The sequence below is a fragment of the Centropristis striata genome, chromosome 14 (assembly GCF_030273125.1).
Source record: "Centropristis striata isolate RG_2023a ecotype Rhode Island chromosome 14, C.striata_1.0, whole genome shotgun sequence".
Taxonomy (NCBI): Eukaryota; Metazoa; Chordata; class Actinopteri; order Perciformes; family Serranidae; genus Centropristis; species Centropristis striata.
The window spans coordinates 33893608-33908476 of NC_081530.1; the positions used below are offsets into that span (position 1 = coordinate 33893608).

At 38.4% G+C, this 14869-nt stretch overlaps 2 protein-coding genes across 3 annotated transcripts; one reads left to right on the forward strand and one right to left on the reverse strand.

The window, feature by feature from the left end:
- The first annotated feature begins 44 nt into the window (after positions 1 to 44).
- LOC131984837 (zinc finger protein OZF-like) lies at positions 45 to 5127 on the forward strand. 2 transcript variants are annotated; one of them, XM_059349820.1, is made up of 3 exons: positions 45 to 243; positions 1016 to 1131; positions 3619 to 5127. In XM_059349820.1, the coding sequence occupies exons 2-3, from the start codon at positions 1044 to 1046 to the stop codon at positions 4974 to 4976; spliced, it is 1446 nt and encodes a 481-aa protein (XP_059205803.1). In that variant the 5' UTR covers positions 45 to 243; positions 1016 to 1043; the 3' UTR covers positions 4977 to 5127. The 2 variants fall into 2 exon arrangements, with proteins under 2 accessions (XP_059205803.1, XP_059205802.1); XM_059349819.1 differs by lacking the exon at positions 45 to 243 and adding an exon at positions 721 to 868.
- Positions 5128 to 7387: 2260 nt separating this feature from the next.
- LOC131984872 (zinc finger protein 614-like) lies at positions 7388 to 12945 on the reverse strand. Its single transcript, XM_059349863.1, has 3 exons — positions 12873 to 12945; positions 12615 to 12729; positions 7388 to 10670 (listed from the first exon to the last, which is right to left on the reverse strand). The coding sequence occupies exons 1-3, from the start codon at positions 12909 to 12911 to the stop codon at positions 9799 to 9801; spliced, it is 1026 nt and encodes a 341-aa protein (XP_059205846.1). The 5' UTR covers positions 12912 to 12945; the 3' UTR covers positions 7388 to 9798.
- Between the last annotated feature and the right edge of the window lie 1924 nt (positions 12946 to 14869).

Genomic DNA, 14869 nt, shown 5'->3' on the forward strand with positions numbered 1-14869 from the left:
TTTGACAGTAACAGTAAAAGCCTCGTTCCATCACTAGCATTTACAAAGCAGCATCAGCATATCTGGTTGTTGCGTCTCCGGTTGTAAGAATCGTTATTCCACCGATGGACTAAAGTTTTTTTGTTTTTTTGTTTGTTTTTCAGAGCAACCGGAGGCGTCTGTGGCTGCAGGCGGTCAAACGAGACGACTGGAATGAAAACAAAATAAAAAATGCTCGAGTCTGCAGCGCCCACTTTATATCAGGTCAGATTATCTATATACTCTGTGATTTAACTGGATAGCCTTGTTTACATTAGTGATTGTCTGTACCATGTAGAACTGTAATCAAATGCAGCTAAAGTTTGATGTTAGTTTTTGTTTCGTTTTTTTTCTTTATTTATATCAAACAGCTATACATTGCACAGTTACATAGAAGAAGAAATGAGTTCCAGAAAAATAAACAATGCAGAAAATTAAATAGAGGCAAATTATATTTAAAAAAAATAGAAGAGTAATTAAATGGAAAAGAATGAAGCAAAAACTAATAAATAAATAATAATAAAATAAATAGACGCAAGATTACATGTTAAAGACTTATTATATTAATCTAATTATTGCTTTACTTTATTTTAATTTTTTTAACCTTTTTGGTTAATTTAATGACTTTTCAATGTATTTTATATATTTTTATTTATTTTGAAATAGGAACAGTGAGCGGAAGTAGCCGGTCCGCCCCGTATTCCTTCCGCCCCCGGAACTAATGTTTACTATTTGATCCGTGCTGAGGACGGAGCAGTAGAAGACTCCAGTGTTTAGTTTATAAAGAAATAGCGACATCACAAACTGCTGGATGTGGTTTGAAAAGCTGAAACTAAACTACAAAGAGCAGGTTTGTTTTCTTTCTGCCGCCGGAAACACGTTTCCTGCTAATGTTCCTAAGCTAGCGTTAGCCGCTAGCAGCTAGCTCCTGCTAACATGTTCTTTCTTCTCCTGGACTTTAAGAACCTTGTTGTAAGTTTTTTTTTTGTTTTCTCAGATACAGGCCGGGGGACAACTGCAGGAGGATGGACCTCAGACGGAACTTTAGTTTGAAAATCAAAGAGGAAGTTGTTTTAAAGGAGGAGGAGGACTCAGACTGTCAGATTCATCAAGGTGAGCTGACGGTTCATACACACATTTAGAATGAAGTTTATAAGCTGACATCAGTTTTTATGACTTTTCATGAAACAACAAGTCAAGATTAGAGTGTCAGCAAAGACTGAAATGTAACTAAGCAGCTCAAAGTTTCTTCTTTGCACTATTCATCTACAAAACAAATCTAATCAGCTAATAAATACTGTTACTACAGATGAAACTACAGAGCAGAACATGAAGTCAATAAAATGCTCTTTCTTTACCAGCTGCTACATTAAAGTGATGAACACATGAATGCATCGAGACTAGGGGTCGACCAGTACTTACTTTACTTATATTTATACTTATTTACTTATATTTACTGAATAATGTAGCAACAAAAGAATGAACAGGGCAAACAGAAGTGCCATTTAGTGTTTGTGTTGCTTGTTTGTGTGTTTCTCCCCAATACACATCAAGGCAAACTTATTTCCTTCTACAAAGTATGCTGATAATAATTATAACCGATGAACGCAGGGAGCCATTTGGGGTTCAGTATCTTGCTCAAGGATACTTCGACATGGCTACCATGGTCGGGGATCGAACCACCGACATTCCGATCAGTGGGTGTCCACTCTACCAGAATATAAAGAACAGCAGCTTCTAACCATTCGACTATCGTAACACTGCTATGCCACGAAGAGTATTTATACTATTTAAAATATATCCCTCTAAGATAACTCTTTTTTGGATTACTTAAGGTTAATTATACATAAATATGATGGCTTCTTAAATAGGTGACAATTCAAATAGCTGCTAATATGGTAAATTGTTGTATTTTAAAAGACAAGCAGTTTTACAAACAGACAGTATACTACCCGCCCCTACGGAGCGCTCAAAAAGGGCGAAGGAACGCACCCAAGACAAGGCATCCGTTATTTGATTGGTCCAAACTCTAGCTGTCTCCCTATTGGCTGGTGAAACACACTATTATGAGCGCAGGGAGGGACATCTTCAGTCTGAGCTTGTTTTGTATGTGTTTTTAAGTCTCACTTGAAGACCCGCCTCTTTTCTCTTGCCTTTGATTAACATCTTCCTCTTGCTCGTCCTAGTGTCCGCTTGTAATCCTACAGTTTCCTTTAAATTATCCCTTCTTTTTTTGCTTTATTTTAATTTCGCAGGCAATGTCTTTTACCCCTTTTTGTTTCTTTCACCTTTGTCAATCCTGTATTTTATTGCACTTTTATGTGAAGCACTTTGGTGCGGCTCAGCCATCTGTAAATGAGCTATAGAAATAAACTTTGACTTTTAGTGTGTTTGTGCCTCTCTCCTTAAAGCTTCTCTGGCTGGGGATCCTCCTGCAGACTGCCTCCTACTGGACCTTTAGACCTCCAGTTCTGCAACTTGCTTTGCCCTGAACTCAAACTTCAGTTCTTGTAGTCGCAGGTCCAGGTTGTTCTCTGAAGTTGGAAGAGCTCCGTTTCTGTAAAGTGTCAAGATTAAGGATCTTCCTCCATCCTAAATTGTTTTTGTTGAACAAACTTCTCCCAGTCTTTAGACGGATTCATTTCCTTGTATTCTTTGACTGAACATTCTCTCTCAGAGTCGAGGCTTTTCTTCTGTTCTTCAGCCAGTTCTTCTCAGACTCTCTTGTTCTTTCAGGAGTCTTGGTCATCTCTGGACAGCGGCTCTTTATTGACCCCCTTTTTGTGATGGAATACTTCTCTACTGCTCTTCTACTTTCCCCTCCTCCATTCTTGGAGGGACTTCTTCTGAATAAATTGCCGTTAATCCTCCAGCTGCTTCTGTTCTCTGTTGCCTTCTGCTCCCTGTCAGGAAGCATTTGGTCCTCTGTTTCAGGTTCATTCAGGACTTTGATCATCTCCTCTTCTGTGATCTTGTCTTGTACCTTTTTTGTCCTTCTCTCCAGTCAGGAGGGTCGCCTGCCTTTGTATCTGAATCAGCTCATTGTCTTTCATCGATTTCTGCCTTCTTAGCTCATCAAGGTCCTCAGAAAGCTTGCACATCTTATCCTTTTCTGTGTATTGTTGTCCCCCTTTGCTAAAATCTCCCTCAAGCCCACGCAGCTTCAACTTCAGTCCCTCAGGTTCATTTTTTGGGACCTGAGTAATGTGGTGCTCCCCTGAGTGTTTCTGCTGGACCTTATGGAGGTCCTCTTCCAGCTGGAGCTTCAGCAGTTCCTCTGCAAAGCCCTTGATGCTGTTCCTTGTTAAATGGTACCTTTTTCAAACTTCCTTTTTAATCCAAATAATCGTAACTTGACCATATAGAGGTGGTAGATGTTCGGAAGGTTGAGGTGGTCTTTCTAAAATGGTATTATCTGGCTGAAGTGTCCACAAGCTGCCAAGATTTGCATATAATCTCCACCACCCAGATTTCCTCTCTTGACGCCAAAGAATTGTCACGTTTTAATGGATTATTAAAATTGTTGCAGATCAATATGCATTGGTGGAGTTTGCCGTGTGTGTCCACACATTAATAACTAACTTTATACTTTTGTTTCAGCTTTACCTTCAGATGTCCAGAAAGTGATCATTGGTGAAGAACAGCAGCAGGAGAGGAGCTCCACTCTGGACCAGGACCAGGAGGACCCAGAGCCCCCACACATTAAAGAGGAACAGGAGGAACCTTGGAGCAGTCAGGAGGGAGAGCAGCTTCTTCCTGTCCCTGTGAAGAGTGAAGAAGATGAAGAGAAACCTCAGTCCTCACAACAGAATACTGACTTTAAGGCATCAGGCTCTTCTGAGACTGAGGTCAGTGATGGTGACTGGGAGGAGACCAGAGAACCTCAATCAGGTTCAGAGTCTCAGAAAAACAATGAAGTCGCTGCTGGTGACTCCGGTGAGCGATCATATAACTGCTCTGAGTGCGGTCAAAGATTTCACCTCAAGGCAAATCTGAAAAGACACATGATAACTCACACAGGAGAGAAACCTTTCAGCTGCTCCGTTTGTAAGAAAACTTTTGCATGGAGAGGACGACTACAGAATCACATCAGAATCCACACGGGAGAGAGACCTTTCAGCTGCTCCGTGTGTGGAAAAGCTTTCATTGAAAGTGGAAATCTGAAGAGACACATGAGAGTCCACACAGGGGAGAAACCATTCAGCTGCAGCATGTGTGACCAAAGATTCACATGGTACGATCAGCTGAAAAACCACCAGTGTGCTGGTCTGCTTCATCAAAGACAAATGGAAGCAGAAGCTGATGGAGACACTGATGAAAAGGCTGGAGATGACAATGGTGATTTGAAGGAGACCAGAGAACCTCAGTCAGGTTCAAACGCTTTGAAAAAGCATAATAAATGTAGTACTAAAGAGAAACCATTTAGCTGCTCCGAGTGTGGAAAAAGATTTGGCCGAAGGACAACTCTGCGTGAACACATGACGACTCACACGGGAGAGAAACCGTTCAGCTGCTCCATGTGCGGCAAAAGATTTAGAAGGAACAGAGTTTTGCTGTTACATATTAAAACTCACACGGGGGAGAAACCCTTTAGTTGTTCATTTTGTGGTAAAAACTTTACAGAAAAAGCTACCATGATGCACCACATGAGAATCCACACCGGGGAGAAACCGTTCAGCTGCAGCGTATGCGACAAAAGATTTGCCTGGCGTTCCCAGGTAAAAACCCACAAGTGTGTTGATCAGAGTCAGACTGAGAACAGAGAGACAGAGCCTCCAGCCAGCTGCTCCACTGGACACATGGAAACAGAAGCTAGCGGAGAGGACTGTGGAGGACCAGGACTAGACAGGAACTGTGAACCAGATCCACATATAGAATCAGATACTGATGAGAAGACTGGAGACTCTTTTGTAGCCGAGATTGAAGTTAGTTGTGATGATTGGGAGGAGACCAGGTGATGTTACTTGCTTGCTGACAGATCTAAAAATTTTTTAATTTAATTCATCCTTGAGCAAGGTAATACAGTCATGGAAAAATGATTAGACCACCCTTGTTTTCTTCAGTTTCCTTGTTCAATGCCTGGTACAACTAAAGGTACATTTGGGCAAATATAATGATAACAAAAATAGCTTATAAGAGTTTAATTTAAGAGCTGATATCTAGACATTTTCCATGGTTTTCTTGAAATGATTTTTGTTATTATCAATAAAACCATGGAAAATGTCTACATATCAGCTCTTAAATTAAACTCATTAGTTATTTTTGTTGTTATTATTATATTTTTCAAAACAAATGGACCTTTAGTTGTCAAAAACGTTAAAGATAACCACTGTTGTCCATCAATGTCTGTGTTCATATACAGTAAAAAAAACAATTAAAGTCCCCTTTCAATCAAAAATGTGTCTTTCAAAAAAAAAAATGTCCTCACACATTTTTTGCTTAATTTACACCTCACTTACTACATGAATTACAAGACAAAGGTAGATGGAGTATTGTACATTTCGAAATCCCATCGAAAAATGTATACTTTTGACAGTATTTTGAATTAAATTATGTTGTAAAAATGGAAGTAAATGGAAATTGAGCATTTTTAAACAGCAGTTTCTTACCTGTGTGGATCAATCTTTGTTAATTTAAGTATAAGCTGGATATTGATGACCAGACTGGAGTCTCTTAAAGTCCCCCTTTTGTCAAAAATGTGTCTTTCAAAAAAGTGTTTTCCTCACACATTTTTTGCTTAATCAGCTACATGAATTCCCAGACTGTCCACAGAAGATCCAGTCAGATGTTGATTTGTCAAAAAAAAAAAAAAGAGCCCACAGCGCATCTAAATGTTTGACTGTCTGTCCCGAATATCCAGAGAGAAAAAAGTAAAGCATTTCATGACAAAGTTAGATAAAATATCGTAAATTTCAAAATCCCAGCTCAAAATGTACTCCTTTGACAGTATTTTGAATTAAATTATCTTGTAAACAATGGAAGTAAATGGAAATTGAGCATTTTTAAACAGCAGTTTCTCACCTGTGTGGATCAATCATCAATAATTGATTGAATTTAGCCCAAATTACACTGTATTCATGAGGTAGTTTGGTAGTTTACTGGTAGTTTACTCACCGGTAACTTGATGATGGCAGAGAAACTGTATTCTCAGGCCAACTTCAGTATTTGTTACATCAGTGTTAAATGTTTGCTATTAAGAGATCAAACAGCTCAGCTACACTCATGCTGCTTTAGACACTTTCATAACATGATGGACAGTTTTACTTTTGTTGCGAGACTTTTGTTGAGAGCTGCTAACAGGAGTCTTGATTTATTTATTTTTTTACTTTTGTATGTATTTGTCTATCCCTTTTATTGCAATGGACAATCTCATGTGTCTGAAAATAAAGTTTGAATTGATTTCACATTGATTGTTTGACCTATGATATTATGTCGACTTTATTCATGAAATTTAGCCCACATACTGTACTATTATTTTTGTATGAAATCTTAAAACTTTACCACAACTTTATTCATGAATTTTGACCTTTTTCAAGAAATTTCAACAACACACTTTAACTTTTTTCATTATGGATCAATGTATCAACACCACCATTATAACACTGAATCTCACTTTTAAAAAATACCTTTTGAGAAGCTTTTTTGTAATACTGTTACTCCAGAAAGAGTGAAATCAGAAAGGCTTGTTGGAGAGAAACTGTTGACTATAAAATGGGAGAAGAAAAGCCATTTACGAATAATATAGAAATGACACACAGTCTGCAGGCCTGAAGGCTGACTCCCTCTGCAGACCTGCCTGGAGTCTGCACCTCTTCGTTGATGCGGTTCACAAAAATCTTTTCATCTCTCGCCGTCATGTCGGGGAATCTCTGCTGCAGTGTGGAAACCAGAAACTCCTTTAGATCTTGGGGAAGCTCCCACTTCCCCCTGGACCGACTTTGGTCCACTGGGAGCAGGATTCATTTTTGGACAGTTGCCTGTAATTTAAAAAAACAAAAGCAGACAGCAGAAATATAGCAACTGCTTGGTCACCAAACACTTGCCATGTTTTCAGGCATGCAAACATGCATCTGCAGCAATAACTAGCTAAAAAGAAATGCATTTATTTACATTTGGATGAAGGGTCCTGCTTATTTAATTTTCCATAATTTATTAGTAATAATAAGTAATAAGTAATTGATTGAATGATTCATTTTAAAAAAATGTGTTATTATTATTATAGTATTTTAACTTCTAGTCTAATATGATTGAATATAACAAACCAAACAGCACTGACATGTTTAACTTTAACCCTCTGACTCTGTTTCACTTTAATAGTCTCCATAATAAATATTAACAGGGGGAAATAACAGAGCATGAAGCAAAAATATATATTTTTTTCTTTTCATTTATTATAAATGAAGAAAGTCGTTTGTGGTCCTTTTTGGAGTTCAGACTCACAGTTAACAGATGTTTAACTTTATGGTGACTCAGTGAGTTCAGTCTGTTATCTGTCTTCTCTCCAGCATGAAACTGCAGCAATGTTGTGATGTTTCAGATCAGTCCGGTCAGTCTCCTCGCTCCTCAAAGATGACATGAGATAAACCCTTTTCCTTCTTCTTCTTCTTCAGGTTTTTAGAGCACTTCCTCCGTATCGACTCGACTCAAATGGTTATTCCTCACTCTTTTCGTCCACTTTATAATAAAGCAGCAGAATTCAAACATCTAACAAAAGGTCAAACAGCAGAGAAAAGTCTGGTAACAGTTTCCACCAATCCCATACATAAATAGCAATAAGCTTAAATGTAATCAATATATTTGTTAAAACCTCATTTCAATCTTGGGATTTACACAGTAAGTTAGTCTGTTGGTTACACAAAGTGTCCACAGGACACTAACATATGAATGTAACTTAATGTCAGGAGCTTTTAAAAAAAGATTAAAACATCAAAAAGTTTCAGATGAGACAGTTTGAACCAGAAGCCAACACCTGATACAAGAACAATTCAATGACCCATAACCTTCTTTAAAAAATACATACAGTGCTTAACACATTTATCAGACCACCTGTCATAAAAACGAGAAAACATAAATACTTAAGAAATCTTTCAAAAGCTTGTTAAACTAAAAATGTTATTGTTAGTTTTTTTGGTAAATAACAAACAGAATTCACCTTTTTTAAACCCAGATTTGAACCCAAGTCAGAAATAATCAACTTAACATTCAACCATTAAAACTCATTTTCCTGTATATAACTCTACAGTGTTTCCCCGACATTCATTCAGCGCCGCTGCTGAAATTTCACATGATCATTAATATCAATGCGCCACTAATGATTTCTACTCGCACTGTGTGAGCACAATAACACACAATGTTATTGTCCACTTGTTTTTTTTAGTCATCAACGAGCGCATCAAATCCTGTCGGACCCTCTTAGGACATCAACGTAAAAGGTAATATTCAAGCTTATACACGGTCTATATAGTGAGTAGTGCAGGTAACGTAACGCCAACGTAACCGCGTAGCTCCATAGGGCAGTGAGCGGCAGTGTTGCCAACTTAGCAACTTTGTTGCTAGATTTAGTGACTTTTCAGACCCCCCAGTGACTATTTTTCAAAAAAAGCGACTAGCGACAAATATAGTTACTTTTTCTGGTGTTATTGGAGACTTTCCGAGACTCATTGCAGTCACAGAGCTGGAGGGGATGTTAACCCCTTAGTGTTCAGTCTGCAAATCGGTCATGCGCGAAGTTGCTGCAGGCTGGTTTACAGTCAGTGTCTCTTTTGTGTCACTTTAGCCGATCCCGAGGTCAGATTGTGGAGGAGGGTTGGAATTGTGACAGTGCACTTGCAGTTCTAAACATATTTAGGGTGTTTTTTACTCACTTTTTGTCTTCCCCACAACGTTATTCCTCTCTCCTACAGCGTCCATTACAAGTACATGCACATGGTCAATTATGCAAATTAGGCGATGACATCATTAAACGACTTCTAGCAACTTTTTGGACAGCCAATAGCTACTTCCCTTACCGAGGAGTTGGCAACACTGCTCACGGCCACGGACACAGCAGCACCGCTGCTGAAAAAAATTTTAGGGGAAACACTGCTGTAATTTGACTCTTAATCAAGAAAAAATAATTTGCTTTACTATTTTCAGTTCTTTTGTAAAACAATAAATGTGAAAATTCATGTATAACAATAACAATAATTATATTTTAGAATTATCATTTGGGCTAAAGACCTTCTACATCCTGCTGTATGAACCATTACAGAAACATAAAACATGATTCTGGTAAATAATAATGCTGTTAATGTAGGACAGCTGAGGCCCCATACTGCTGCTCTAATACATCTGTTCAGCCCTGTATATACTCGTTTGTCTTCTCCTCCGACAGGCTTCAACTTCAAAGAAAATGTACAAATGATGTAACTTTAGTGTTTAATTATACCAAAATATGAACGCTTGTATTTCTTATCATTGATTCATTTATAAAATGTAATGTATCTTCTTTTAAATATATAACATTATATATATATATATATATATATATATATATATATAGTTTATACATTATATATATACTTTTTTAATAACATTTTTTCTTGTTTAAGTGCTAATACCTTTTTTATATTTCTAGTTTATACTGCTTGTTAACTATTTATTGTTATTTTGCTGCTGAAAAAAATTGGATATGTCCTGATTGTGGGACTGATAAAGGAAATCTCAATCTTAATAATACTCATAATAATAATAATCTCTCTGTTCTCCTCAGTTTAAGTCTGATGAAGCTGTGAGGACTCATCAGACACATTTATGTCTCTTGACCTGATGAGGCCATTTGAACTTTTTCTTACAGACGCTGCAGCTGAACTGTTTGATTTCTGTGTGGATGAGCTTGTGTGTCATCAGCTGACCTTTCTGTTTAAAACCTTTACCACAAATGGAGCAGCTGAACGGTTTCTCTCCTGTGTGACTTCTCATGTGTATCTTCATTTGGCTCCTGTGAATAAAACCTTTCCCACACACTGAGCAGCTGAAAGGTGTTTCTCCTCCATGGACCGCCATGTGTTGGGTCAGCTGCTCCTTCTGTCTGAATCTTTGCTCACACACGGAGCAGCTGAACGGTTTCTCTCCTGTGTGGATGCTCACGTGTCTCTGTAAACATCCACTCTGAGTAAAAGACTTCTTACAGACGGAGCAGCTGAACGGTTTCTCTCCTGTGTGAGTTCTAATGTGGGATTTCAGATGAGTCTTATAGGTGAATCCTCTCCCACACTCAGAGCAGATGAATTGTTTCTCATCCCTACATCTTGAATCCTTTTTCAGAGAGTTCGGACCTGACTGGGGTTCTCTGGTCTCCTTCCAGTCAGCACTATCATCAGTCTCAAGTTCAGAAGAGTCTACAGGCTCGTCATCTGGATCTGGTTTTAAATGTGTTTCTGTTTTTATCTGCTCAGTTTGTGTTTGATGAAGCTGTGAGGACTGAGGTTTCTCTTCATCTTCTTCAATCTTCACAGGGACAGGAAGAAGCTGCTCTCCCTGCTGACTGATCCAGAGTTCCTCCTGTTCTTCTTTAATGTGTGGGGGCTCTAGGTCCTCCTGGTCCTTGTCCTGGTCCAGACTGCAGCTCCTCTCCTGCTGCTGTTCTTCACCAACAATCACTTTCTGTACATCTGAAGGTAAAGCATAAACACAGGTATACAGTTATTTATCAGTGTTACTTTGGACACATACAGCGAACTCCACCAATGCAAATTAATCCCCAACAGTTTTAATAATCCATTGAAACGCCACAATTTGTTGGTGTCAAGAGAGGAAATTGGGTTCTTGGCAGCTTGTGGACACGTCAGCCTTTTAGGAAAGACCGACTCAACCTCCCGAACAACCTCTCTATGGTCAAGTAACGATTATTTGGATTAAAAAGGAAGTTTATAAAAGATGGAACATTTAACAAGGAAAATAGCATCAGGGGCTTTGCAGAGGAACTGCTGAATATTTGGACAGTTTATCATCTACGATTCCATGACATATAGACATTAATCAACAATTTGTCAACTTTGCATTGCCTCACCACAGGGGTCCCCCAGGGCTCAAAGCTGGAGCCCCTGCTATTCGCCATCTACACCACCTCTCTGGGTCAGATTATCCGCTCACATGGCTTTTCCTATCACTGCTATGCAGATGACACTCAGCTCTATCTGTCATTTGCTCCTGATGACCCATCGGTAGGCCTGTCACAATAATTACTATATCAACTTGTTGTTCAATATATAAAATTGGACACAATAGTTTTTTTCTGGACACAATATATTGACTTTTTTTTTTTTTATGTTTAAAGTAAAGCTGCAAATGTTTGATAGGGAGCACGAATTACCGAAAAACAACTATATTTTCCAAGCAGCTATTCCTGCTGTTTTTAATGTTATTTTAATAATAAAAATAATATAATACATAATGATCATCCCATTGCAATGTTTTGTTATCAGAGGCATAAAATGGTCCTAAAACGACATCAACGATACTATCGTTTATCGTGATAGTTTCTGGGAAAATATATCGTCCTAAAAATGTGTTATCGTGACAGGCCTATTATGATGTACTCCTATCCGTATGTTGCCAAAATACAACAAACTACTTGTTGAATTTAACACATTCAAAGGGCATTATCTACAAAATGTAACAAGCTCTGATGCACACACTTAAACATGGTTCCTGGAGCTTCAGACAAGTTAGATTTTAGACTTTTAAAGTCTTTTCTCAAAGGCAAAAATTGAACAAAAAACCCCACAACCCAACATCGATTAATAGGGGTTTGGGACAGGTTTACCCAAATGATTATTACAACATAAAACACAACTTTTTTTGTCTTGTAGCGGAACAGAACTGGGGAAATATTTGGCGTTTAATGGCACATTTAATTCCACATTTCAATTCTAATGTTTAATATTCTCAAGATTAAAAAGTTTGTTGCTGTGGAAAAGGATGTAGTTATTATGGTCTAATTTCGTTATAAAACAAAAACAACATTTTTACAATGATACTATCGTTTATCGTGATAGTTTCTGGTGGTGGAACGCACTACCAGTTCCTACCAGAGCAAGGGCGTCCCTCTCTACCTTTAAAAAACCTTCTCTTCTAGCACCACACCACAACCCTACTCCTCTACACTTATTGCTGCACTAATGACTCTTATTGCACTATAACTTGATTGTTTCCCTTTTTCTGTAAGCCGCTTTGGATAAAAGCGTCTGCTGAATGACTAAATGTAAATGTATTTTACTTTTATTTTTACTAAAACAAGAAATAGAATCACACAGTTCAACAAGTATCGCTGCATGACATCCAGAGTTCTCAAGTGAGGAGATACGAAGCATTTTATCTTACAGTAATATAACAGAGTTGGGGTTTTTAAAACCCCTCCAAAAAAAGGTAAACTGCGAAGGCGAAACCGCCAGACACGTCCTTTATAAAAAAAGAAAGTCAGTCTCTCTAACTCGTGAATCTCTTTGATGATTTCTAGCCAGTTGTCTCCAGTCGGTGGGTCGGTTTGGTGACTCGCCTCCCCGTCTCCATTAAAACTTCTTTAAACTAACATCTTAAAGGCTCGGAGGGCTCACCTTGATGAATCAGACAGTCTGAGTCCTCCTCCTCCTTTAAAACAACTTCTCCTTTGATTTTCAAACCAAAGTTCCGTCTGAGGTCCATCCTCCTCAGTTGTCCCCCGGCCTGTATCTGAGAAAACAAAAAAATTACAACAAGGTTCTTAAAGTCCAGGAGATGAAAGAACATGTTAGCAGGAGCTAGCTGCTAGCGGCTAACGCTATCTTTGCAACATTAGCAGGAAACGTGTTTCCGGCGGCAGAAAGAAAACAAACCTGCTCTTTGTAGTTTAGTTTCAGCTTTTCAAACCACATCCAGCAGTTTGTGATGTCGCTATTTCTTTATAAACTAAACACTGGAGTCTTTTACTGCTCCGTCCTCAGCACGGATCAAACATTGAACATTAGTTCCGGGGGCGGAAGGAATACGGGGCGGACCGGCTACTTCCGCTCACTGTTCCCACACTAAGGGTACATCCCATGTACCTTATTTCGCATCCCTGCTTCCCTCACTTGCGTCTTCGTCCCACTCACCCGGGATGCATGGAGAGAGGAAACGATTTAAGAGACATGGGACGTCCTTCCCTCCGAAGCGTCACGTGAATCGACGTCCGTTTCTAAGGACGGCGGCAGCAGATCACAGCTGGATCAGCTGTCAGTCGCTTTAACAGCTGGAGACATGCACTAAAAATAATAATAATAATAATAATGATAATATTATATTATTATTATTTATATATTATATAATATATTATTATTATTATTATTATAATCAGCTGTCAGTCGCTTTAACAGCTGTAGACATGCACTAATAATAATAATAAGTGTTTTCTCTGTTTAACAAATAATTATAATAACAACCTGCATTGTGTATTTATACTGTGAACTGTGTCCAGCTCAGGGGCACGGGAATGCCTTTATATTATTTATTTATTATTATTTGCTTCTGTATTAGGGCCAAGTATGAAAAAAAAAATACGGACCCGGGGGAGGGGGGTAATACTGCTCCATGCCTCACTGGGTCCGTCCAGTACCACAAATGCAAGCACACACACACTTCAGAGATTAATAAATGTAGTGACCTGATTGCTACTCAAAAAAGATGCCACTAGTATGATGAGATCCCGTTTATAGTATTTTACGCACACAAATGAAATGTCCAGTTTCCGTATATCAATTAACTCAGTGTATTATAAAGTTTCCAAACAAATATAGACTTATTTCTTAAACAAATAAACTTATGTTTCCAACATATACATCACATTTCTGCGGTCAGAAAACTGTGTGCCTCTCGGGCATCTCAGCACAATCAGTCATACACCGGTGCCTTATATTAACTCATGACCTCAGAACCCATAATGAGCGCTCTTCTCCACCCAGTGGTGGGAGGCGCAAACAAACAAACAAACAAATAAACAATCAAAGCAAAATGGCTCTTACAATAAAGATTCCATAAACCCAGCCACCATGGCAGCGTAAAGACGCATCACATGAGAATGCCCGTGAGGAATGAAGGCTGGGAAAAATAAACCTGCTGCTGTGAAAAAAGTTTAGACGAACGTTACACACTGTAACTGTCAACAAGGAGCACCTCTGTGTGCCGACAGGCTGGAGGGGAGCGTCAGTCAAATCACTCATAAACAATCACTCTGATAAAACACCCAAAACAGAGTGAGTGATGGAGAAGTGGAGACATCCCAAGGGTAGAACTGAATGAAATATGGTGATGTAATACCATCACCTCATGTTATGTGTTTTTAATCATGCCATGGTGGCTGGGCCCTTCTCCCCTGGGTCCCTATTTATTTATTTTTTCATACATGGCCCTAATACGCCGTCGTTGTAGACGATCCTGGTGATAAATTAATTATTTAATATCCCAGAACATGATTGTGTCCGCTGAACACCGGCCAATGTTTTATTAATATATATATATATATATATATATATATATATACATATATCCAATCCAATCCACTTTATTTATATATATAGCACAATTTTAGCAAACACAAGGTTTCCATAGTGCTGGACAACAATAAATAGATAACACAATACAAAGAGGTGAAGTAAACAATAGAACGGTAAAATACAATAAGATAAAATAAATCAAAATAGAATAAAATAAAATAAATAAAATGTACTGCACTCAAAAAATAAAATATGCATTTAAACAAATAAAAAACATAAAAACAACACCCTACGTGGTGATAAAAGCCAACGAGAACAGGTGGGTTTTAAGAAGAGATTTAAAATGAGACCTGAGGAGGCCT

Coding starts and splice junctions, on each gene's coding strand:
- LOC131984837 (XM_059349820.1), top strand. CDS start 1,044: ATGGACCTCAGACGGAACTTTAGTTTGAAAATCAAAGAGGAAGTTGTT. Junction 1,132..3,618: donor AGACTGTCAGATTCATCAAG/GTGAGCTGACGG, acceptor CTTTTGTTTCAG/CTTTACCTTCAGATGTCCAG.
- LOC131984872 (XM_059349863.1), bottom strand. CDS start 12,911: ATGTGGTTTGAAAAGCTGAAACTAAACTACAAAGAGCAG. Junction 12,730..12,872: donor AACTAAACTACAAAGAGCAG/GTTTGTTTTCTT, acceptor TTGTTTTCTCAG/ATACAGGCCGGGGGACAACT. Junction 10,671..12,614: donor AGACTGTCTGATTCATCAAG/GTGAGCCCTCCG, acceptor CTTTACCTTCAG/ATGTACAGAAAGTGATTGTT.